General features: G+C 47.2%; 2 protein-coding genes across 7 annotated transcripts in view; both read left to right on the forward strand.

The window, feature by feature from the left end:
• Positions 1-26763, forward strand: part of Ncald (neurocalcin delta) — a 346834-nt gene that overhangs the window by 48670 nt on the left and 271401 nt on the right. The gene's annotated exons all lie outside the window — the stretch shown is intronic.
• On the forward strand, positions 16612-18180 carry LOC142843582 (actin, cytoplasmic 2-like). Its single transcript, XM_075961169.1, has one exon. It carries the CDS (start codon positions 16651-16653, stop codon positions 17773-17775), a length of 1125 nt encoding a protein of 374 aa, XP_075817284.1. The 5' UTR covers positions 16612-16650; the 3' UTR covers positions 17776-18180.

The raw sequence follows: 26763 nt of genomic DNA on the forward strand, positions 1-26763 counted from the left end.
GCACTTGGAGTCAGAGGAGTGAGAAAGTGTGGAGCTGAGTGGGTGGTGGTCTTTCCCTGGAAGCAGGAGCCCTTGTCCTTCCTGGAGGCTCATGAGGCTGAAGGGGCAGCCCGTGTTCTGCAGAGGACTCCAGGGCCAGGGGATATGTGGGCTGGATTCTGATAGCTGTTCCTGCATTTGGCTGCAGTGGCCATTTTTCTTGTGAATTTCACTTTTCAGGAGCAGATTTGTTTCCTTCCATGCATCTCTGCGAGCTGCAGGGAGCTGTCAGGGCGTTAAATAGTAGGGGCAGGCGAGGAAGGCAGCTTGATTGGCAGGGCTCGCTCCCTGATTTCCCTCTGCCTTGGTAGTCAGCCCTTTTCTATCAGATAGAGCACTTACATGTATGTTACGTTTTTGTGAGTGAGTTAATTGAGAAACTTGAAAAAGGTTACACATGTAGTTTGAAGGCGACGTTAGCCACTTGATTGTGCTCTAGGTAAGAGTCTGTCCAGATGGATACAGTCTTTCAGTGGCTGCCGAGGATCCGTGTGGACACGGGCGTGAAGCAGTTCAGCCAGTTCCTTGTTGCTGGTATTGTTGCTGAAGCCCTGCTTTCTGCCTTTACCGAGACAAACCCTGCGGTGGGTGTTGTACATTGGTCTCGAGCACCTCACTGGTTACTTCCTAGAGTGAGTTCTCAGAATGCAAGTGCAGGGCCCACCCGATCACATCCCGCTTTTGATGTATACTGCCAAGCTTCTCTTTAGAAAACCCGACAATCTATATTCTCATCAACATCAAATTGAAAACATTTTCTTAATTGCGCTATTGCCAGCATGATTTTTGTGAGTCTTTTAAAAGGTTTAAAAATTGGTTTTTTTTGCTTGGCAAATAATAAATGTATAAATGTATTGACGACAGTAATGATTTTCCCATATGTGTTTATATTGTAGAACGATTACATCCAACTAGTTAATAAGTTATTTCACATGTCTTTTATTCTTTCCACGCTGAGAACATTTAAGATCCACTCTGGAAATTGGGAATTAGGGAGTACATCATCAGCTGCGGTCCCTCTGCTGGACAACACCTGCTAATCTCGATTAATCAGATTGGCCTACTTTACACCTGGGACATCTTCCTAGTCTCCCACCCAGCCGCCCCCAGCGGCCCTGATTGTGTGAGAACCTCTACCAGTTTGGCTCTGTAGATTGCTAGGATTGTTCCCTATGAATCTTTCTGTGCCTGGCTTAGCACAATGCCTCCCAGGATTGTCTATACTACCACAATCAACAGAATGTCATTCTCTTTTAAGGTCCACTAGTGTCCCACCCCACTGGTCCCCCCACTACCATGTTTCTATTCATCCGTGGGCATCTGTAAGGTTGGTTCTCTATGCTGACCACAGTGGACAGTGCTGCAGTGGGCATGAGCGTGATGACGTGTGTCTCAGATGCCAGCGTTCATTTGTTCTTCTAATGTGATGACCTTTAACAACTCCTGCCTCAGTCTCTCAACGGCCGGGGTTACAGGCGTGCAGCCCCATGCCTGATTCTGACATGCTACTGTCAGTTCATTTGAGATTATGCCCTGAGGAGACCCTTCTGGGTCCTGGCGGTTGCACTTTCCGCGAGGAATGGCCATGCTGTTTCCCAGGCTGCTGTCTTCGTTTATGTTCCCGCCAACATCATTCCAGGGTCTCTTTCTCCGTTCTTGCTGCTGTTGATAACACGTCAGGAGGTAAAGCATTGCCGTGTAATTTGCATTGTCCTTACACGTGAAGGTGAATACTTTTGCATATAACTACTATGTGCATATCTTTTTGAGAAATATCCATACGGGTTCTTGGCACACTGAATGAGGTGGTGCACTTATGCTCTCTCTATTCAGCGTGGAGAGTAGCTCTTCCCAGATGCACAATATAAAAATGTTCTCTCCCGGCCTGTGAGCGATCTCCACTCGGTTGCTTCCTTTGCTGCAGAGGAGCTCTTCAGCCCGGTGCGTTCCATTTGTCCATTTTTACTGTGTCTTTGAGGTCAGAGACAGTACGCGGTCACTCAGACATGTCAGGCTTCACTGTGAACTGTGAAATTATTCTATCTTATGTTATGGATATCGGTGTTTTGCCTGCATGCATGGCTAACACGTCACATGTATGCAGTGCCATTGGAGGGCAGAAGGGGTGTCGGAGCCCCTCAGAGTGGACCTGCCAGTGAGTATTGGGACTCAAACCCAGGTCCTCCGGAAAAGCACCTGGGGCTGTTAACCACTGAGCCATCTCTCTAGCCCCTGTTGGGGATTTTCACTTGAACTTTTGTGGATTTGTATTTTTGAGAGAATTATAAGTTAAATGGGAAACCAGATCTATTTCTAGTAGCAGAGACTCCATACTGGGAGCTGTATCTGTGGATGCTGCGGACCTGACAGAGCCTAAGAGACATCCTGAAGCCCTCGGGATGGCAGCAGGAAGTCATCTTTTCAGGCAGAGGGAGAGCTGTAGAGGAACACAGACAGAAGCAGGAGGAAGGACCCAATCCAGCACACATTGCCAGTACAAACGCTTCTTGAAAACAGAGCCCTTTCTTCCCTAGAGTGACCTACTAATGCTTGTATCCACAATGGGCATATGGAACACACCTGTAGCTAGATGGAGGCCAATCAAAAGGTGAGTCTTCATATCCAAAATCTGCAGTCTAAAACCACCATGAATTTTATGTTAAAATTCCAAAGAAAATCTGATGGATTTTTAAATGTCAGCTACTCCTGAATTCACAAATAGTTAATACCAGATACACACAAAAACTCAAGGTATCCTGGGAATCACAAATCTGATCTTTAAATCTAACACAAAAGTGCAAACCTGAATTATTTCCTCATCTGATATTTCCATCTTCCTGTTGTGTGAATGGGAAGCGGGGTGAGGTGACATGTTTTTAAACAGAAATGAGCCAAGATAATTGTCTCCTGTAGGCAGTGGGTGCCTCCTTGGCCAACAATTTAAGACCACAATATAGTTGCGTATCAGTTAAGACTTAATTTCGAATCCCCAGAACCTATAAAGGCAGGCACATGTGCTCGTAAGCCCAGTGCTCTTAGGGCAAGACGGAGTGAGACAGAGACAGGAGGATTACAGGAAGTTCACAGGCCAGACTGGTGGGTGTGGCGGTAAACAACAGAGGGGTTCTGGCCTCAAGAAGGTGGAAGCCAAGGACCAACAGGTTCTCCACCTCCACATGTGTGCTGTAGTATGAGTGTGCCATCACACACGCGCACACACACACACACACACACACACACACACATACACATGCACGCACGCACACGCATGCCCACCCCACAGTCAAAAGCTGTCATTCTCCTGCAGTGCAAACATCCCTGAATAGCCTCTACGGGGCAACTAAGTATTAGACCAGACATGAAAAATAAGCCAATGATCAAGACACATGTTTTTATTTAAAAAATTGTTTTAGAATAGACAGAATGAAGAAATCAGGTAGTAACAGAACCTGGAATAATTGGCCTGGCACAACAAGCGACTTTGGACTGGATGACAAGAGGGGCCTTGCTGGGGAGACAACAGCAGCTTGAGCCTAGGGAAGAGCATTGCAGGCAGGTGCAAAGGCCCTGAGGTTGGCTGATGCTGTGATGGGAACCTCAGCTGTCATTTCTAGGGAACAATGGATACAGATGTGGCCAATGCAGATGTGAAGGGAGGTCGAATGGATGAATGGCTCGAGACCAGTTTACTCAAGGGCTGTTAAAAAAAGGCTTCCTGCAACTGGAGTCCAGACTGAAAGTGATGTTAGGGGACAAAGGAGAAAAGGGCATGAGGAATAGGTTGGATACTGTGAAAGGGGCAGTGTGCTTGCTTGATGAGATCGGTGAGTTCTTTGTTCTCTGCTCTTCCATTGTACAACTGCTTCCTGCAGGAGCCAAGGTGTGTTAGCTAGTACAACAGCACGCACAATTGAACTCTTGACTCTTGTGAGGAGCAGGTGTACCCTGTGCAGCATGCAACGTACACCATACACCATATAGCATACAGTGTATACCATACAGTGTACACTGTACACCATATAGCATATACCATACACCAGACAGTGTAGACCGTACACCATATAGCATACAGCGTATACCATACAGTGTACACCGTATACCATACAGCATGCAGCATAAACCATAGGCTGCCTCAGCCACAAGCTCAGCTGACTTTGCAGCATACTTTCCCACAATTCAAAAGCTGTCCATCCACTCCGGTGGCACGAGGCAGCTGAGATTCAGCTGTTATGTCTTTATGAAGCTTTCTTCCTTGAATGCCCTGTCTGAAAGGAAATTGTGTCAAGGCTATATAAGGGCAGTTGGCGTGTGTGTGTGTGTGTGTGTGTGTGTGTGTGTGTGTGTGTGTGTACGTGTGTGTGTACGTGTGTACGTACGTACGTACGTACGTGTACACGTACGTGTGTGTATGCATGCATATGCACACTTGGGACAAGCTGATGCTTAACCGCTTTAAAAATACACAGCGTAGCAATGAGAAAGGCCACAGCAGGATTCAGCCTTTGAGTGACGTCTCTTCCCAGTGGCAGCTGGTCTGAGTTAGAACTCGTACCATGGGTAGCAGGCTTTTGCAGTGGCAGAAGGGGTGGTGGACCCCCTCTCTCCCCGGTAAGGACCAGGCAATGGCAAGGATGACTTTTTAACTGGGGTAGTTTGATCGGTCAAGCAGAATAACTTGATTTTTTTGTCTTTTGACTTCTCTGATTGGAAAGATTTCTATCTGTCTTTGGGAAATCTATTTTAAAATGTGAACAATTTGAGTCTGTGCAGCCAGAAGGAATAGAAATGATATAGGGATTGGTGTCCAGTCCATGGAGGTGGAGAGCTTGGAGGGGTCAGAAGGTCACAGGAACCTTGGAAAGATGGCATTAAGAACTAGCAATTGGTCAGGCAGCTGTTTCCTTCAAGAGCTGGGCTGCATAAAGACAGCTCTCTGTGCGATGCTGGGTGTGCATAATGGTTTTGACTGAACACAAATTGGTGTGTTTTGCATGAGTGGTAACGTGTACAGAGCTCACGTGACTTTCTCAGAGCACAAGCGTTAGGTGAAGGCTTCCTATTTGGACAAGCTGCAGGCCAGGTGAACTTTGCTCTGCTGCTGGTCTCCACCCCCGCCCCACACCCTCCAGGGAGATTTTGTAAATGAATGTATCTCTTGTTAAAATAAATGACAATAATAACAGAACAGCTATTTATGCAATGAATGTTTTTCCTCATTCTGCCCTAAACCTTACAAGGGCACAACTTTGTCTTGTCTTTGGTGTCTTGTCCTGGTGCCGCATCACTGGCAGAGCTGAGATGCAGTGATAAAATGAAGCTGTCCTAAGAACCGGCTGGGGCATGGCTGAGTGGGGAGAGTACTTGCCTAGCATGCACCAAAACCTGGGGTTGAGCCCCATCACTGCATAAAAACTGGACACAGTGATGCATGCCTGTAATTCCAGCACTCAGCGAGGTAGAGGTCAGGGGAATCAGAAGTTCAAGACATCCTGGGCTACATAGCAAGAGTTTGAGATCTATTTAAAAACAAAGAAGTTCGCAAGAGACCAGAACTCAGCACTTTAGTATTTCAGTTACACTCTGGGAAAGTGAGCAAGTGGACCATCTTGGGGTCATGCCTTTCATCCTAACATTTGGGAGGCAGAGGCAGTGAGTTCAAGGGCAGCCTGGTCTACACAGCAAGTTCCAGGCCAGCCAAGACTACAGAGTGAGACCCTGCCTCCACACAAAACAAAATGAATGAGCAGGGCAGTTCTGGAACCTGTCTTGTGACTGTTCCGTGTTCTACCCAATTGCCCCCACTGGATCATTTCGGTGTTGATTGGTGGCAGTAGAGGAGAGTAAAAAAAATGGCTCATTGTGCTGACACTTGGGTAGATCCAGCAAGCTGAACCTAGCAGGTGACAGAAAGAACCCCAGAGTGCCCTAAGACTGTCCTTCCAAGAATAGCAGGGCCTCATCTAGTTTTGAAATTATGTATAGTGGAAACCTTCAGAAGTCTGTAGACTGCTCTGTTTGGAAATGTGATGCTTTGGGAATGGGCTGGCTTTGTTTTCTTTGTGGGAGAGCAGTGGTGATATTTATAATATTGCAGATAGCTCCTAGAGCCCAGGGGAGTTTGAAATTGGGGACGAGATTGGAAAAGACCAGGCAGTGGGATAAAAAAGCTGAATTCCAAACAGAAAATGCTCTGTGGACACACTGAAGGCAGGATGAACCTGGGCTTATTTTTAAGCACTTGGAAACAGAGGGGGGATGCCCTCTGGGAAGGCTTGCGGAGAGTTGTTGGGAATCAGGCTGTAGTGGGGAAGAGAAGTTGCTACCACTCCACCCTGAGCTAATAGGCAGTCACCTTCGTGGGAGGTGGTGTCTGTGTGTAGGGCAGTGGAAACACACGGGCGGATATGAGAAAGGAACCTTGCTGATTGAATCAGGACCAAGCAGTGTGGCTTTCCATTCCAGATGAGCAGATGGAAATCTGTCTCATGTGCTCAGCAGCTCTATTTTGAGCCCAGAGAACATCTCCCCAACTGTTTCTTTCCTCTCTCCCCATTCCGTCTCCAGACCTGGAAGCCCCTCTGCTCTTTAGTTTTCTCGATTTAGTGGTAGGGTTGGCTCCAAAGCTGTACCTTGAGGTTTCTTGGCTGTGGGCTGAGAATTATCCACTGTGATACTTGAGTAGTTAGGACTCGAGTGACTAGGGGGTGGTGCTGGCTTCTCCAGGAATACCAGCTGGATGAGTGAGGGTGTGGGCAGAGAGGGAAGCTCACTTAGAACACAACCCCAGCCACTTGAAGTGTGAACTTTCTTCACTAGGCTGGCCACTGGTGCCTTGCACACGGCTCGCACGTTGTTAGAGGACAGTTGGCATCACTGGCTGGTATGAAATTCTTGGGCATTTAAATTGTATTTTATGTATATGGGTGTTTTCCTTGCATGTATGTCCATGTGTGTGCCTGGGGCCTGTGAAATCCCTAAGATGGCATCAGATTTCCTGGAACTAGAGTTGTGAGCAGCCATGGGTGCTGGGAGCCAACTCCTGGTTCTCTGGAAGAGCAGTCGTTGTTCCAGCCTGTCTCAGGTACCCCTTATCATGAGAAAATCAGCTTAGTTACTATAGACAACTGAGATAGGTACCTGACAGAGCTGTACATGTATGCTGGCATACACATGTGTTCTCTGTGTACGTGTGTGATGCACGCATGTGCACATACACACCTCTGCAGGCTTGAGCAGCTGTGCGGATGTCTGAATTACACCTCATAAACCCTGAAGTTGAAATAGGGGATCTTTCTGGTATTTCAAGGAAAGGAAAAGAAATAAGATACTTTCATCTGTTTGTTTTTTTTTTTTGTTTCAATGCTTTATTTCTGGAGAAAACCAAAATTTAAAAATAAGTCTGTATCCTTTCTTTTTGTTTTATTTTGCCCATGTAGACCAGCTCTGCTAAGCTGAGGGTCCTAGGACTAAGCTAACACACCTACCCACCAGGATGTGCCAACTGCTTTTGACATGGCTTCTGCTCTTATTGATGATGGCATCACTAGTCTAAGTGATGCCAGAGTATCAGTTGTGAGTCCCTTCTTCCTCAACGTCACCGTGGTCACTGTCGTCGTAGAGGACATGTCTATGCCTGCTTTCAGAGAAGCATAAATACAGTAAAGGTTCTCATGCTACCCTAAGATCTTCCAGCAGTCCCTGAGCTGTGGCAGGAGGAGGGGCTTCACTAAGTGTCTAAGTGACTAGTTCTAACGAGTGGGCAGAGGTCTAGATGGGTACCTGAGCTGTGGGGGTCACAGTCCCTTTAAAACACACACTGAAGCTGGGTGTGGTAGTGCACATCTTTAATTCCAGCACAAGGAAGACAGAAGCAGGTGGATCTTTGTGAATTTTGGGGCCAGCCTGCTCTACACAACAAGTCCCAGGCTAGCTGGGACTACCTAGGGAGACCCTATGTAAAAATAAAGTACAGAACTCTCGTTGCTTTTGTCTTCATGGCTTTATGGGTCCTTCGGTAACAGGTACTGGGAAGGACACAGATGAGCTGTGTCCCTTTAGAGCTGTCTGGCTGATTCTCCCTCCCTGCTCCCTGTAAGGTGGTGTGGGAGGGTAAAGGCAGGGACCCTGTTCTCCAGGACCTGTGGTGAACTTGGCATGGCATGTTCTTGTCATGGGAGAGGTGAGGCAAGGATCGGGTAAAAACAGGAACTCTGAGTGGGACCCCTGGGTCTTGGTTCCTGCCTCCCAGCCCCTGCTACTCATCAGTGAGTTGGACAAGCTACTTAGCATCTCTGTGAATGTTTCTTCACATGTGAAGTTTGGCTGAAGGCAGTAACTGCTCCGAGGACTAATACGTGTTTGTCCTTAGAACACTGCCTACTTCACAGCTGGTGGCATACCAGCGTTTGCTACCAATACTGATGTTTTTACCATTATTACTGTATTCCAGCAGTGCCACTCTGAGGTGGGCGGAGGTGGCAACTTTGTCATATAGTACAGGGAATGGGTTTCCTGAGCAGTTCTACCCACAGTTACCCTTACACTTGACCCTGAGGTTTTAGAGAGAATGGATTTTCGTTACTGTCTGCCCCATGCCATCTGGTTTTGACCTGTACCAGTTATAATATAAAGGGTTGAGCAAGCATCTTGGAAAGGAGGGATAGGCCTACTGCAGAGAAGGCTAGCAGGCATGATTTGCTTGGGACACTAAGACCTATACCAGAAAGATATGACGAGCCATACACTGGTTCTTCTTGGGCCCTTCTTGCCCCAGTGACATCTGTTTGAGGAATCTGAAGGCAAGTTGGATGAGAAATAAAGCTGTCTTGCAGAAGCAACCCATGGCCATACCTCAGTCCCTGGCAATGGGAGGTTCTGGAGCTGGAAGAGTTAACTCAGGGCCGCAGCAGCTGAACGTGCTGCATAAACAGCATTTGGGAATGAGATCACTTCTGTTTTAGGAACCTGAAGGCAAACACGGTTACATTTATTCTGTAATCATTGCCTGGCTTGAGACTGTTTATGTTTAGAAACTCATGCTGGAATATTTATCAGTCGGGTGCTGAAACCAAGCCTGGCTACTTCTGCCAAAAAGGAACCCGTTGGAGGCATGGGGTTCTTCCCGGGACTGAAGGAAACCCATGGAGTGTGTGGGGCCCAGCCTCATGTACGATTGTTCTGAAGGCTCGAGGGCAGTCTTTTCCAGACTCTTTTCAAGAGCAACCATTTTCCTTCGTGGTCCTCGGCCACTGGGGATCAGACTCCTGGGGTAGTCTGCTGCTTAGTCAGGAAGGGCCCTCATGAATGCCAGTGTGTCTGTGGAGGATGTAAGGACGGTTGCCGAGGAGCTGATGGGTGACTGATTGCCCCTGGCTGTCATCTTACAGCTAAGGTTTCCTGTCTTCTAATCTTTTTTTTTTTTAAAAAAATGGTTCTACATTTGAGCTTTTAGAGCAAGCTCGGGGTTGTAGGCCCATCAGCAACTGTGAATACAAGAATGCATGAGAGCTACATGGAGGCACAGGTGGAGCTGGAGTTTGGGAAGAGTGGCTGAGTCGGTGCGTGCTACTGTGACAGAACAAGGAGGACTAGATGATGTATAAAGAAGTTTGTTTCCTCATAGTTCGGGAGGCTGGGAGGTTTGATTGTCTGGTGTTGGCTGCTTTGGGTTCCCGGATGGTGTCTTCTCACCACACCCTTGGGAGGGGAGGTTGCTGTGAAGTCCCAGAAGGCAGAAGGGCCAGCTTGCGGACTGTGTGGCGTCTCTCTCATAGAGCCCCTTGTCGCACTCCAGGGGAAAGAGTCATCGTGGTAAAGCACCTTTTGAAGACCCCAGCTCTGGTACTGTTACACTGGTCATCACATTTCAACAGCTGTGTTCTGGAGGGCACATTCAAACCGTAGCTCTGTTCTCAATACCCCTCACACACTCGGGTCTGTTTCTCTGAGACTTCTCAACAAGAGCTTTAAATATTTTGACGTTTTCATTGAAAGACAATCTTTAAAACGTATCCCTTTGTCCATTTAGTCTCTCCACTCATTCTGTTTGTTTGCACTGGGAGTGAAGCAGGACTTCACAGGCAGGGTCTCCTGAGAAAGATCTGGAGGCAGGCCTCACGTAAAACTGCGCAGTTGTGTGGAGCGCAAGCCAGAAGACAGCAAGTGCTGTTTCAGACAGAGGAACGTTTGGGAAGCAGGTCTTCCCACGGCACGCGTGATACCGCACGTGAACTGAGAGCAGTGATTTGGATTCAGCTGGACAATTTAATCTTCAATGCGCTGCTAATGGTGTTGTGGGTTTTATTGGCTCTGAAGTTTGGGATTTAATTTGTATAGCTGTTCTTAGAGTACACAAGGCTTCGAGGGTCATTTCGTGCTTCTGTATGCTTAGCTGAGTTAATAAAAGTCAGCTCTGGGGGTCCTTGAGGCTTTCTTTCTCTTTAAAGGGGAGAACTTGATTCAAGGTCTGTAGACGCTGACCTGGGGGAGATAGTTACCACGCCCTAACTCCATCTCTTCATGAAGAGCCCTTGTCATGGGGCTACTGAGCTGACCGTATGACTTGCTGGTCCCATATTATGAGACATGAAAAAAGGCTTGAGAGAAACCGGTGACTCAGTCATCCTTTTCCATGAAGAAACATGCTGCTTCTCCTACCATAGATGATAGAGGGCTGCCTGTGTCCAGCTGAACCCAGTGTAGATCAGCTAAACTCTGACCATGGCAGAGGACTGATCAGCAGAGAGAGGCCTGTGGCGGTTTGTTGCAAAGCACTGTGGGGCAAGAGCTGAGCGATACAGTCTAGCACACTGGTTGGTCTGCAGCACCCCAGGGTGTATGCATCTAGTTACCATTCTAGTTGCTAGAGCCAGAATATGTGGCAGAAGTGACCCCAGGGAAGCAGGGTTTGTTCGGGCTCATGGTTTTGGGGGGGTCATCAACCCACCGAGGTCTGAAAGGCGTGGTGTGACTTGGTCCCTGGTGGTGGGAGGCTGCAGTATGGGTTCTTCCTATTCTGATAAATCAGGAAGCAGAGATGAGACTAGGACTAGGGCTGGTTTTGTAGCCAAGACCTGTCCTCAGTGACCCTCCTCTTACAGTCAGACCCCATCGCCTCCAAAACAGTGTGGCCTGCCAGCGGCCACGTGTTCAGACATGTGAGTGTGTGACATTTCCTATCAGCCTTACATCATAACAGCATATTAGCATGGGATTTAATTCTTTTTCTCCTGGTACTGGGGATTGAACCCTGGGACCAGCATCAGACAGGCAAGTGTTCTGCCCCCAAGCTACATGCCTAGCCTGTAAGAATTGGGTTTCATCAAACACGTATTATGGGCCAGTCATAGTCATAGTTGCCAGGGCCACAGCATGGAAAAAGACAGACCAAGTCTCAGAAGTGCAGGAAGTTCAAGGGTATGTTTTTGTTTCAAGGAGTATGAACATTATTGGAGATTTCCCCCTTTTCACATATTTCTTCCACTCTGAGGCTTTTGAAGAGCAGCAATGTAACCAGAGAGATGTGAACCCGTTTGTGAATGGGTTTACGTTGAGCAGAAGAGTCAGGAAGTGACACGGCTCCTGGGTTCTCCCCATTGTCACCGTCATTAAGGCTTTTACTCCCTTGGGTGCATGTGTAGAAATGTCTAGAAAGAACGTAAAAATAGATAAAATGAAAACTATCATCTGGTCTACCAATCTCATCCTTGGTTGATTTTGCTTCATACGGCACTGCGGCTGGGTTCCGTATCTAAAAATAATCGCCCTGTGTACGTGCAACTTCTCCAGGGTAAGTGGCTGTGTATGAGCTGATATTTATGTGTGCCTGGAAATTCTGCCGACTGCGGAGGTCTGCAGCAGCTGATCTGGAATGAAAACAGTCCTGGGAGGAGAATCTGAACACAGCGTTGAATACATTTAAAAACATTATCCAAATGACTGCAAAAGTTCAGTTTCATGAAATGTGAACAACCGGGAACGTGGAGCAACTCTTCACGTTTCTCGTTCCAGGAGGAGCTGGGCTGAACTGCAGCTGAGCATTCCCAGTTCTTAGAGGCCTTAACATTCCAAGCCCGGGTTTGGAATAACTGGAAAGGGAGCCACCAGTGTCCAGGCCGGTGCTGGGAGGGTAGTCACAGACAGGAGGCAACCGCAAAAACACTTTGAAACACAGCAGAACTGGGCACTTTCTCGCCTGTGTGATCAGCTTTGTGTGTGTAAGGCCCAGTGTGGGTGGCATATGGCTGGTAGGGAGCCTACACAGTCGTGTGGCTCGTTGCCCCCCCCCCCCCGGGAGATCCTTTGGCAGGGGTGTCGGTGGTTCTCAGTAAGGACCTGCCATTCCCCCTTCATCCCTCTGCAAACTCGACCTGATGTTTTTCTCTCAAGAGTTCCTGTTTGCTCAGGGCCCGTGTCCTCACCCGGCTGTCACTTCTGCGAGATGGACTGTGTGGGGATAGTTTAAGTAGGATTTCTGGACTATACCAGGTTTGCAAGACTGTGGAAATGGAAAGAAAAAAAGGACGGATTAGAGAGTGACACAGAGGCGAACAGCATGTGTGTCCTGCATATGGAAGGCACGCTGGAAATTCTTTCTACCATGAATGCCCTAATCTGAAGGTTGGAAATGAGGCCGACCACCAGATGGGGCGATGCAGCCAAACCTTGAGGCAGATTTGAGAGCAAGGCAGTCGGCTAGAGACGATGTTTGGTTTCTGGTTAGAGTGAAGGCTTTGCTTTGCTTGAGTTAAGCCCCGGTGCAGATGAGCAGCTGTAACGTGATCCTGAAGGACATGCTCTCAAGGCTGTTGGGGTTTCCGCATTCGTCTGGCAGCCTAGCGCCTCTCAGGCCCAGATGTTGCTGCTGGTCGGTTCCTATTACCGAGCTCTGGGTTATGGCATGGCAGTCATTCCTGGGACCACACACGGGGGAAGCTGAAGAGGAGCCAAGCATCCGGTCCCATCAGAAAGGTTCCATGCTTAGTTAGAAATAAGTGTGCAGGGTTAATTCCCCTCCTTTTCCAGCAGTCTGGGGTAAGCCATGAGCCGGTACCTGGGCTTGGAAGTGAAGTCTACATAGGCGGTCTAGACAGGCCAGAGGTGCGGTCAGAACCTGAGACCACAGAAGCCAGGTCCTAGATCCGAGTTTCTTAGGCTTGTTAGAAACATACTTCTCTATCTATTCCACACCTGCCCCGCCTGATACTCTCAGGGCTGGGCCTGTGTGTTCCTACTCTCTATCTCGTATTCTCAATGCCCAGTGGAGCCCACTTTCTCAGTATGTTTGCCTAATGAATGGAGGGGGCAGAGACATCTTGACATCCTGGAAGAATAGATTCTTAGACAATCAAGATACAGAGCTCGTGCTAGGAGAGATGTGAACTCCCGTGGAAGCACATGAGAGGGGCTTACCCAAGAATTAGGAGTGGTCAGGGAAGCTTCCACGTCCTGCAACTGAGAAAGTACTGACTGGAGCTTGACTCGGGCACTCTGTTCAAGTCCAGGTTCTACCCTCCATGATTTTGTGTCCTCACACACGGCGAGCCAACATTGTAAGTCCTGCCTTCTCTAACGTTGAAAGCACACCAAGTGCTTCTTCATGGGAGCCATGCTCCTTTCACTGACTGAGCCCTGACAGCTCTTTCTGGTGCCTGGATGTGAAAGGCACACAGCATCAGCCTTCTGTCTCCACAGAGCCTTATGAGCCAGGGCAGGACAAACGCAGAGATTCTGGGTGAGATGGCAACCTGAATCATGGAGAAGAGGAGAGGGGGCAGGAGGGAAGAAAGGGGAGAAGAGGGCAGGGGAAGAGAAGAGAAGGGGAAGAGGCATGGTCCTGGGTGTTCTTCCTGAGCGACTCCTTGGCGTACTGACCGGCTCCACGGAGAGCAGGGGTGGCTGGCCACACATTAGTTCTTTACAAGCACAGTTACTGCATTTTAATGTAAAATGTAGGTGTGCCCAGCTTTGTACACAGGGAGACATCCGTTATCTCCCCCATAGCTGTGAGAGTGGTCACGCAAAGAAGTCAGGGGGTTTCCTGAAGATGAAGGTCTATTTCAAGGAGCAGCTTGAGAGTTCTGACTTATTATTGCTTACAGTTCAAATTTCCCAAAGACATAGTGTGGTTGTTTGAAAGAAAATGACCCCCCAAAGGGAGGGATACTTTTAGGCGGTGTGGTCTTGTTGGAGGCAGTGAGTCAGTGTGGAGGTGGGCTTAGAGGTCTCATATATGCTCAAGAGACTCCCAGTGTATTAGTCTACTTCCTGTTGCTTGCATACCAACATGTGACAGCTCCTTCTCCAGCACGGTGTCTGCCTGCATGTTGCCATGTTCTCCATCATGATGATGGACTAAACCTCTGAAACTGTAAGCCAGCCCCAATTAAATGTAAGAGTTGCTTTGGTCATGGTGTCTCTTCACAGCAATAGAAGCCCTAAGACACATAGCAAGCAAACAGATAAGTGAAAAGAAAGGCAGCTCATATTGTTCTCACTCTCTTCTTGTTTTTTCTCTCTCTCTCTCCTTCCCCTCCTCCCTCTCCCTGTTTGTGTGCACCTGCAGATACATGTCTTAGAGGCCAGGCAAGAACTCTGTGTGTCCTGTGGGACACTCTTCTCTTTGTTTCTTTGGGACAGAGTCTCTCACTGAGCCTGGAGCTTTGCTGGCTGCCCTCTTTTCCACTGTGTTGGGGTTGGTTGTGTGTGTGTGTGTGCATGTGTGTATATATATGTAAGTGTGCACAGTTGTGTATGTGTGTGCATGTGTTTGCATGTGCATATATGCGTGTATGTGTGCGCATGTGTGTATGTGACCATGCCCTGCTTTTCACAGTTCTTCCAGGCTTGTGTGCAGGCACTCTTCCTTCTCTCTGGCCCTCCAGTTCTTTCTAAAAAGCTTAGCACACATTCTTTGTTGACATTTGAGAAAACAGGTGCAGTTCTGAATTCTGCATCTCCTATGCTATCAAATCTGAGTACTGTTTTTAAAAAGTGGAATTATCTAGACTGAATGTACACAAAAGTTGTTAGAGCTTTAAAAATGTCGGTCAGCCTGACATCTTAAAAGAGCCCATGTTACCTCCCAAGGTTGCATGTTCTTCTTTTTGCGAACCTCTACTGAAGAGAAGACTGAGCATTCTACGCTCTGGGTGTTTGGTAGCCACCCATGTCCCTGATGTAGGAGTCTGAGACCATGGCTTTTCTGCACTCTGGGTGTTGGGTAGCAGCCTATGTCCCTGTGTGGGAGTCTGAGACCGTGGCTTTTCTGCACTCTGGGTGTTGGGTAGCCACCCATGTCCCTGATGTAGGAGTCTGAGACCATGGCTTTTCTGCACTCTGGGTGTTGGGTAGCAGCCCATGTCCCTGTGTGGGAGTCTGAGACCGTGGCTTTGCCCTGCAGCAGCAGAGCTGTGCACAGCGATGCTCTACTCCTCATGTGCTCTCGCAAGGGCTCTCCAGAAATAACAAGATAGGTAAAGAGACAATTAGGTTTTAGCATGGTGTTCCATCATGGACTTCCAGACAGTGGGTGCCATGTCCCTAGAAGCATCCCACAGATACTTCACTTCTGCGCCTATCTTCTTGAACCAGCAGGGATAGTTTAGAAGTCATCTAGCTAAGTGTCGTCTTCATCAACACATACAGTGATCGCTTGCCTGCTCTGCAGCGGTGGGTGTGGCTCTACAGCCCTTCCATCACCATTGCAGGATGGTTTACAGACAGGCTGCTTCCTCAAACCAGACGTATGGGAAAGCTGTATGCCTCATTGGTGCTTAGAGATGCGTGAGACTTTCTCCAGTTTATCTGGTGGGCTATGGGGGGAGTGTGAATTAGTCAAGAGTCTCCACAGAAACAGACAGGACTATGTGTACCACAATGCATGCTGTCGCCTCTTGGTGTGCAGGGAGATTGGTTCAGGGTCTCCCACAGATGCCATATCCAATGCCACAACATAGAGCCTACACACTATCCTCCAGGACACTTTGTTACCAGTACATTGTTTATACTATCTAATATTATGTAAATGATCGTTCTATTGTATTATTTAAAGAATAATGACATGGAAATATTTACATTTTGTCAAGATGTGAGTTTTGGGAAACGTGTTTGATTTGGGTTATTGAATTAAAAAAAATTCAGAACCCCCTGAATATGAATGGATGCTTATGCATATACAGATACTCTTAACAAATATTTTACAGATACATAAATAGTATAATGTATACATTATAATATATAATGTACATATATAAGATTTATTTTTATCTGTATAGGCATTTTGACTGCATGTTTATGCATCATGTATGTGCAGTGCCTGTGGAGGCCAGAAGAGGGAGTCAGATCCCTTGGAACTGGAGTTAGAGACGGTTGTTGGTTTCTATGTGGGTGCTGGGAACTAATTTGGGTCCTGTGTATGAGCAAGAAGTGCTCTTAACTGCTTAACCACCTCTCTAACCCCTTATGAACATATCTTTAGTGGCTAGGAAAAAAAATCCAAAGAAAGACATGGCACATAAAAGTGAGACGAAATTCAAATTTCCGGCTCACACTCCGCCGCTGGTTTGCGCGTGTCTTCCAGCTGCTCTGTCTCCCCGGCATTCGCTAATCGCCATGGAAGAAGAAATCGCAGCGCTCGTCATTGACAATGGCTCCGGCATGTGCAAAGCTGGCTTTGCTGGCGACGACGCCCCCAGGGCCGTGTTCCCATCCATCGTCGGGCGCTCCCGACACCAGAGTGTCATGGTGGGTATGGGCCAGAAGGACTTGTACGTGGGTGACGAGGCCCAGAGCAAGAGAGGAATCCTGACCCTGAAGTACCCCATAGAGCACGGCATCGTCACCAACTGGGACGACATGGAGAAGATCTGGCATCACACCTTCTACAACAAGCTGCGTGTGGACCCTGAGGAGCACTCGGTGCTTCTGACTGAGGCCCCCCTGAACCCCAAAGCGAACAGAGAGAAGATGACGCAGATAATGTTTGAAACCTTCAACACCTCAGCCATGTACGTGGCCATTCAGGAGGTGCTGTCCCTGTATGCATCTGGGCGCACCACTGGCATTGTCATGGACTCTGGTGACGGGGTCACACACACAGTGCCCATCTACGAGGGCTACGCCCTTCCCCACACCATCTTGTGTCTGGCCCTGGCTGGCCGGGACCTGACAGACTACCTCATGAAGATCCTGACTGAGCGGGGCTACAGCTTCACCACCACGGCTGAGCGGAAAATCGTGCATGACATTGAGAAGCTGTGCTATGTTGCCCTGGATTTTGAGCAGGAAATGGCCACTGCTGCATCATCCTCTTCCTTGGAGAAGAGCTATAAGCTGCCTGACGGGCAGGTGATCACCATCGGCAATGAGCGGTTCCGGTGTCCAGAGGCTCTCTTCCAGCCTTCCTTCCTGGGCATGGAATCCTGTGGCATCCACAAGACCACCTTCAACTCCATCATGAAGTGCGACGTGGACATCTGCAAGGACCTGTATGCCAACACGGTGTTGTCCGGTGGTACCACCATGTACCCAGGCATTGCCGACAGGATGCAGAAGGAGATCACAGCCCTAGTGCCCAGCACGATGAAGATCAAGATCATCGCTCCCCCTGAGCGAAAGTACTCTGTCTGGATCGGCGGCTCCATCCTGGCCTCCCTGTCCACCTTCCAGAAGATGTGGATCAGCAAGCAGGAGTACGACGAGTCGGGCCCCTCCATCGTCCACCGCAAATGCTTCTAGATGTGGACGAGAAATCCCCAGCCTGGTGGATGTGTGAGCACCGTGCAGTGATCTGTGCAGGGTATTAGCTGACTGCTGACTTCCAGGATTTCTCGAGGCTGGCAAGGGTTCCTGAACCAGTTACCACTTCCGTCTTGCTGGTCTAACAGGGTGGGAAAGTCCAAGCCTTAGGACCCAGTTCTGGTGTTTTCCCTCCTGACCGCGTGGGTTGTTACTTGCCTTGAGTTGGGAACGTTTGCATTGACACCTGTAAATGTATTCATTCTTTTAATTTATGTAAGGTTTTTTGTACTCAATTTAAGAAATGACAAATTTTGGTTTTCTACTGTTCAGTGAGAACATTAGCCCCCAGCAACATGTCATTGTGTAAAGAAAAATAAAAGTGCTGCAGTAAAAAAAAAGAAATTCAAATTTCCGTGGCCAGGACTTTTTTTTAGAACATTGACACATTGGTTTATATTTGTTTTCTCTATGGCTGTTTTTTTAGCTATACCTGCAGTGCCAGGTGTTTGATTGGGACAAACTCTATGGCCTACAAAGCCTGCAGTGTTTACTGTCAGAATTTTCAGGGAAAGTCTATTGAGTTGACTTCCACACCAAGTGTAGGAGACCAAGACAAAAGCCAGGCATTTGGCTGAGTCCACTTGAGAGCCTGGTAGCAGGCAAGGAAAGAGACAGCGCCTCTGAGTCAAACTGAGTGCCTGGACTAGACGTGGGTTTAACGGCTTCAAGTTCTATGTATAGTCTGAGAAGATGTGAGTGACGGACCCAGAGGGCAGCGCAGCCTGTGAGAGCAGAGCCATGTCTGCCAGAGCTGTTAGCAGAAGGTCGTGACGGTGCGTGGGTCTGGGGTAGAGGCAGCAGGAGGCAATCAGGGAATGGAGCTCATAATTTTCTTTAGGCCCAAATGCATTAGATAAAAAGAACACAACCCAGTGGGAGGGACTTTGCCTTTCATTTTCTGATATCCTCAGGCAGCTATCTCAACCCCCCAATGGGATTCATCGCTGTAATTACTAAGATCTGAGGTGCACACTCTAAAAATGTCAGAAAAATGTATTATTTCCTTCAGAAAATTATCCTAAACTGCCACCGTGAAATGCTTTTAAAAAAACCCACAGTCTGTGTAGAAGTCTACCGAGTGCTTCTGAGAGATTCATCCTGTTTACTTTGCTGTTGACAGGAACAAAAAGCAGAGGAACACGACGTCCTCTTCCATGTAGGTAGGGCATCTGGAGGGTACAGGTTCTTGAGGCAGCTGCCATCTTGAAATGTTTCTTCCCACATTGGAACCCTGCTTTATTTCAGGTGTTACTGAGATGTCTTCTTTGATTCCGCCCTTTGTTGTGTGGAGTGATCTCCTTACAGAAAAGGTGCTTTCTAGAAGATGTGCGTTTTTTTAAAAAACGTAGAAACAACAGGACAGTTTGCCGGTGTGGATTCTGAATGGCACAATTTCGACTTCTGTGTTCTGATTGCTGGATTGACAGGGACGGCTCAAGGCTTGTCAAGTTCCCTGTATTATTTATTCTTGTTGTCTTTCCTCTCTTGCACTTTTGGGGTTCAGTGCTGCTCAATGAGACTGCTAGCTCAAAGGTCGAGTTCAAGCTCAGGAGCACGGGACAGTCAGTGGTCACACTGTTGTCAGAGAGTTGTGCACAGAAGTCGCTTTGTAGGCTTGTAAGGAGGAGAGAGAGCACACCACACCCATGTCACAGAGCCAGTGAGGCACAGGGCAAGACAGAGTGGCGGGGCGGGGCGGGGGGGGGAAGGCATTTAAGGGATGGCCTGCCAGAGGTCGGCCTGAGCCTCATGTTCAGCTTCTCAATACTACTTACAACTGAGGTTATCCAGATCCATTGCAATGTTTGGTGATTATGCCAAAGTTGCTATTTGCACATAGTTGAGTTTGTCTATATACTTTATACAAGCTATATATAAATGTAAATAATATATACTGCATAGAAAATACTTACTATATAAAACATGTGTCTCTATATATTCCTTTACTATGGTCTTATTTTTAATAATATGAGAACCTAGGAATGGAGCCACCATTTTTTGTCTCCCAAGTGGCCCTACAACCTATTAGAAGCAATATTATTTAATGCATAGGATAAATCAAATCCTTGAGTGATAAGTAGGTAATTTTGTCAGCGCTCAGCTTCTCACCTTGCTATTAAGTCATAGAATGTTAGCTCTGTTTGTTAAAAACACCCAAACAGGCCAGGCTCTGGTGGCACACATTTTTAATCCCAGCACTCAGGAGGCAGAGGCAGGCAGATCTTTGAGTTCGAGGCCAGCCTGGTCTACATAGGAAATAGGCTAGCCAGGGCCACACAAAGAAGCCCTGCCTTGAAAAAACAAGCAAACAAAACAAAGCACCAAGAGAGATACTTGGTTTGCTATGGACAGATAGTTGCTTTCAAAATGGTTTGAGTAAGACAGCTAGGGCTAGAGAGGTGACTCAGAAGGTGAAGGGTTTGCCATGCAAGCACTGGGCCATGTTACTCTGGGTGTGGTGGTGTGTTCTTTAACTCTGGTGTTCCTGCAGAGAGGTGGGAGATGAATCAGGAAAGTGCCTGGAAGCTTGGGGAGCAGCAACAAAGAGGCACTCACTCTGCTGTGAAGAAGAAGGCAAGGGCTGCTGCCCACAGCTGTCTTTTGACCTCTAACACAGCTGGGCACATGTGCACCCACATACAAATGCACACACATTGCACACCTCTCTCATGCGCGCATGCGATGGAAAACCATAAACTTAAAGAAATATTTGAAAAAATATATCTGATCAAAGACCATATTCAAAATCTTATAGCAAAGAACTATTGGAACTCAATAATAAGAAATAATTTAACTTAAAAATATCTGAATAGACACCTTGCTAAAGAAGATACAAAGTCAGTGCATAAACAAGGAAAGGATGGCCAGTATAATTTTCTGGAAATTACTATACACCTAAAACCCCAAACCCTGATATCACAAATGCTAGCCAGTGCTTTTGGTGCCCGTGGAGCCACAGGAATGACTCTTTATTCCATTGGGAATGAAAATAGTGCAGTCACTTTGGATGAACAGAATTTGTTTCTTGCAAAATTAAGCACACTACTTAAAAAAGGATTTATTATTAATGTACATGTGGTGTAGTGTGTATATGCTATGTGTGTGGTATGTGTGTGTGTATGTGTGGCATGTGTGTATGGTGTGTGTGTGGTATGTGTAGTGTGTAGCTTGTGTGTGCGCATTGTGCGTATGGTGTGTGTGTTGTGGGTGCAGGCAAGAGTGTGCCCATGCGTGCATTCAGTGCTTCGGGAGGCCAGAGGAGGGCACTAGACCCCTGGAACTGGACTTATCAGTGGTTTGTGAGCTGCTGTGTGGAACTGGGAACTGAACTCAGGTCCTTTGGAAGAGCAGCAAGCTCTCTTAACTGCTGAGCTATCTCTCTAGCCCCTTCCTTTAATTTTGCCCCCGCCCTTTATTCCCACCCAGAGCTGAGGACCTGAGGGTCTTGTGCTTGCTAGGCAAGGGCTCTACCATTGAGCAAACTCCCAACCCCTTCCAATGTACAAACAAGAAAATGCTATTCAGTGGAAAACACGAGCTATCTAGGCAGGGAAGGACAGCGAAGAAGCTTACATGCATGTTACTAAGTGAAATAAGTTAATTAGAAGAAACTGTATGCTATATGATGTCCTTCATAGGACTCTAGAAAAAGGCCAAACTATACAAAGAAGAAAAAGATGAGGGCAGGAGACGTGAATGAGGGGAGCACAGGGGATGATAGGGCAGGAAGCCGTTCTGCACGACATTGCAGTGATAGATACAGGCCACGATTCAATCACCAGAGCGTATAGAATATATGCCGTGAGGTCTCAAGTAAACCACTCATCTCTTATAACATGTGGCACACTGACACACACTGTGGGGAGGACATCGTGGCCTCAGGGGTGGGACACACTCTAGTTTCTACCCAAGTTTTTGGTCAACACAAAATTGCTCTAAAAATAAGATTGTGATTGTTTTAGAAAAAGGCAGAGATGTTAGCCTTGATCTGATTGGCCTTATTAATACTCATTAGTTTAGAAACCCCAACACTGATTAAAAGGGCAGGACACCATGCTCATGTAACCAGGTGACGGGCATACTTGGAAGGTCCATTTCCATCTCTCAGCTCTGCTGAAATGAGCGCCAATGGGATGGACACATGCATGGGACAGACCATCCAGAGAGAACACTGGGCTGCAGGGCTTGGAGACAGAGGGTGAGGCAATGGTGAGAAGCTCTTAGGATTTCTATTCCTTTCCAGACTAAAGAATACATGTAATGAAGCCAGAACGAGGGTGGTGGGCGTGTAAGGAACACACAGTCAGCCAGCCAAGGTCTGCCAAGTACCAACCACTGTGTGCCAGGCCCCGAGGATACAGGTGTCCAAATAGATGGGGCTCCACCCTCTAGAGACTGCAGTCTAATGGCTCTGATTTTCTTATGTTTGAGACAGACTCTCATGTAGTCCAAGCTGGCCTTGAACTCTCTGTAGCCAAGGATGACCTTAAACCCCTGTTCCCACCTCCCAAGTGCTGGGGTTGCAGATGCCTGCCCCATACTTGGCTTCAGTGGAGTTTCTTTGACTGTGAGATTGGGGAAGACAGTTTTAGTTCTGTTTCTAGCTGCAATGCCTACCGGCTGTGGCATCCTAAATGATTTTCATTATAAAATGGGGACTTAGATGTATCATTATTGTTGGATTTGAGGGCTGAATCAGGTTTATAAAGTGCTTTACACAGAGACTGCCCGCAGGTTAGAGTCACATCCCTTCCAGTGAGATTAGAAGGCAGTTAAGGCTGTTAAAGGTACGTGTACTCCCTTAACTCTGCCATTGCCACAGCTCAAGGCTTGACATAAAGACATTGATCCCAAAAGACGGCTCAGCAGCTATAGGCACTTGCCACTAGGCCCGCTGACCTAAGCTTGGTCCCAGTGGCCCCACGTCACGGAAGAACTGACTCTCACGAGTGGTCCTCTGACCTCCACAAGCATACTGTGGGACACATGCCTCCCCATTACACACATACAAATTAACAAAATAGATAAATAAATGTCAAAGAAAAGAAAACTTATAATGAGGCTGCAGTGTCTTGAAGAGTGAAGTCTTTTATCTCTTGACAAATGACCTAGTGAAGACAAGTCTCTCTCCTCAGAGGCCTTGCTGTAGCTACTGCTTCGGGGAGAAAGAATGTATGCATATGTACATGTGTGTGCACACATGCGTGCTTGAGTATGTGTACATGTACATACATGTAGTTGCATGTGTATGTTGCACATGTATGTACATGTGTGCATATATATTTTGTAATTATTTTTGTTCTCCACATAAGTAGAAACAAAACCTACAAATAAATTCAAGCACTTAGTGAGACCTATGACACACACCCTGTACACACATACATGCCTTATATGAACATGGACCATACACACACTCTACACACACATGTATCATGCCCACACAGTATACACATGCATCATAATACATACATCCTATATACTCCACCACATATACCATACATAAACAGATACATACCACACACACCTTATATATACATATAGACCATGCACACACACTATATATATAGCCTAAACATACATATACCATGCATACGCCACATACACATATCCTATACAAACATGCACCACACATAAACATGCCATACATAAACTGTATATACATACCATACACATGCACCATGCATACCCCCACATACATCATACACACCCCCATATGTATATATACACACACATATATTTACATGCACTGTGTTTGTATACCATGTACACACACACCCCCACACACAGATTTTGTTCACTTGTAAGCAGGTGGCAATAAACACTAATTAATAAAATCTCCCGCTGTGGCGTGAAGAAGCTCTGTCACCCAGCCCAGTGGCCCTGGGCTCCTTTCCTTTTCTCCTGCCCTGTAAATGGAAAGGGTTTCTAAGTGGCCAGCAGCAGCCATAGACATGAGAGCTGCTGCTCAGAGGATCCTGACAGAGCAGCGCAGGGGACTGAGGGCCGAGGGGACTCTGAACAGAGGGTGGTGCAGTTTCTCTCAGGAAACAATGGCTGTTTTTCTGAGTCGTGTGCCTTTATGGAGGAAGAGAGAAACAAGAATTGCATATTTGATACCTTTGGTGAAACCTTAATGTTAGTTTTATTAATTTTATTTATTTGGCATATATGTATATGAGTGCATCTGTTTTTGTGAAGGCCAGAGAGGAGGACTGGGCGTTCCCCTGTCACTCTGTGCCTTGAACCCTTGAGGTAATTGAGGTACTGAGATTATATTTTTCTGGGCGGGCTGGTGTCCAGCTAGCCAGCAATCCTCACGTCTCTGTGTGGGGCTTGCACGATAGGACCGCATCCAGCTCTTTATATAACTGGGATCTGAACTCAGGTCCTTGTGCAGTTGATCTACTTCTGATCCACGCATCCATCTCCACAGCCCCCAGTTTGATTACTTTGTCAAGAAATAAACAACAGATTCTCTGCATAGCCAAAAGCCTGATGCTGTTATTAATTAACTAACAAATTATTACTATATTTTTTCCTTAGCTGGGAATCTTTGGTCCGTGTTCTGTCTCAAAACTTAAAAGCTTCGTTCCTTCTGCTTTCCTCCCTGAGGGATCTCTGCTCATTATGGTCCTTGGATGTTTTATGAATTCTAATCTATAAGCTGCTCAAATCTTCTCAGAGCCGGGCAGGAATAAATCTTAAGTAAATGTAAAAATAGTATCTTGTCCTCGAGTGGGCAGTCTTCAAACCATAAATATAATCGAATTCCGGCTCACCCCTTGAACCCAAAGCTCTTGTTTAAATCATAGAGACATGTTTTTAGAGCTGTAGTTATTCTCTGCTGAAGATTATTCCTTTCTTCAGAGGCCAAGTTGGGCACTAAGTAGAGATTTTTTAAAATGATAATTGAAAGACAATTTATTCTTAAGTCTCTTAGAAACAGTGTGTTTTCACATCTATTGAAACCAGAAGAGTGTGGAGGGGGGTGGTGACATGCAAGGAGGGAAAGAAAGGAGAGATGAGGGGAAGAGTAGGGGAGAGGAGAAAGAAGGGGAGTGGAGGGTAAGGGAAGGAAGAAGAGAGGAGGGAAAGAAAGGAGAGATGAGGGGAAGAGTAGGGGAGAGGAGAAAGAAGGGGAGTGGAGGGTAAGGGAAGGAAGAAGAGAGGAGGGAAAGAAAGGAGAGATGAGGGGAAGAGTAGGGGAGAGGAGAAAGAAGGGGAGGGGAGGGTAAGGGAAGGAAGAAGAGAGGAGGGAAAGAAAGGAGAGATGAGGGGAAGAGTAGGGGAGAGGAGAAAGAAGGGGAGGGGAGGGTAAGGGAAGGAAGAAGAGAGGAGGGAAAGAAAGGAGAGATGAGGGGAGGAGAGAGGAGAAGGGAGGGTAAGGGAGGGTAACGAAGGGAAGAAGAGAGGAGGGAAGGAGAGGAGAGATGAGGGGAGGGGAGGGGAGGGTAGGAGAGAAGAGAAGGGAGGGGAGGGGAGAAGAGACAAGAGGTAGGGGAGGTGAGGGTAGGGGAGGGAAGAAGAGGAGGGACAGAGAGGAGAGGGGAGGGGAGGGTAAGGGAGGGAAGAAGGAGAGGAAGGACAGAGAGGAGAGATGAAGGGGAGGGTAGGAGAGAGGAGAAGGTAGAGAGGGGGAGGGAGGGTAAGGCAGGGAAGAAAAGAGGAGGGAAAAAAGGAGAGATAGATGAAGGGAGGGGAGTAGAGGGGAGAGGAGAGGAGGAAGAATGGTAAGTGCTGTGGGAACAGTATAGTACTGGGGTAGAATCTGAATTTCACGCATGTTAGTGGTGGTGTCTCAGTTTCCTCGGCAGAAAGACAGAGCAATAGTGCTCGCCAGCGAGGATTTCTGTGGGGAGTAAACTCGGTGAACGCCTTGTCCTGCCCTTCTTCCAGGGTCGATGGCGCGTCCTAGGGTAAATGCTCTGTCTGCACTAATGTTCATATCATGCCTGGCTGTATGCGGTGATTAATCAAGATTTAAATGAAACTAAAATTCAGTCTTCCGGGACATTAATCTCATTTCCTAGAGCGTCCCCTACGTGGCTGGTGGCTACTGTGTGGCAGTGACGGCGCAGTCTCACCACCCCAGAAATTCCGTGAGGCCAGCCTCTTCTGGGGCTTAGCCAACAGGGTTCGGGACACACGCACCCAGCCATCTTTCAACTATTGTCTAAAGTGGGAATGACACCAGATCGGCATAACCTTGCTAACAGTCAAATTATATACTGTGAGATAAATGAAAACACACGGATAACAGAAAAATATGGCCAGACAGTTAGATCTCTGGATCTTGCAGACAAATGGAGCCTCACATGCTTTGGTGGTGGCCTTGTAGCGTGTGAGAGACGGCAGGAGACGTGAGGAAAGTGTCTGGGGGGGGGGGGCTGAGAGCAGCTCCGGCTTGTAGTAGAGATCAAGTACCATGAAGTAAAGCCTGCTTTCATCTTAGTGAAGGGGTGAGTGTCTGTCTGCCTTCCTTTTCTGTCTCCACTTCTTCATCCCCATCTATCGTTCCCTCCCTCCACCCACCCTTCTGTCCGTCCATCTGTCCATCCGTCCATCCGTCCATCCATCCATCTGTCCATCCATCATCTATCTAATCTATCTATCTATCTATCTATCTATCTATCTATCTATCTATCTATCTATCTATCTATCTATCTATCTATCTATCATCCATCTATCATCCATCTATTTATCATCCATTCATCCATCTGTCTGTCTATCATCTATCTCTTTCTTTCCCTAGGAAGATTGTCTAAGACCCACAAGTCTTTATTACATGCTATTCTCAGCCAACAAAGTGGAGTTTAATAGGTGCTCGGCTTAACATCAGGGACCATGTACTCAACAATGAATTGTTATACTGTGATTAATAGACAATCAACGGTGACATTTAAAAATACACGTTGTGAGATGAGT

Source organism: Microtus pennsylvanicus, chromosome 2, assembly GCF_037038515.1.
Source record: "Microtus pennsylvanicus isolate mMicPen1 chromosome 2, mMicPen1.hap1, whole genome shotgun sequence".
Classification (NCBI taxonomy): domain Eukaryota; kingdom Metazoa; phylum Chordata; class Mammalia; order Rodentia; family Cricetidae; genus Microtus; species Microtus pennsylvanicus.

What these genes read in the sequence shown, in the direction of transcription:
- LOC142843582 (XM_075961169.1), top strand. Translation starts at nt 16,651, where the DNA reads ATGGAAGAAGAAATCGCAGCGCTCGTCATTGACAATGGCTCCGGCATG.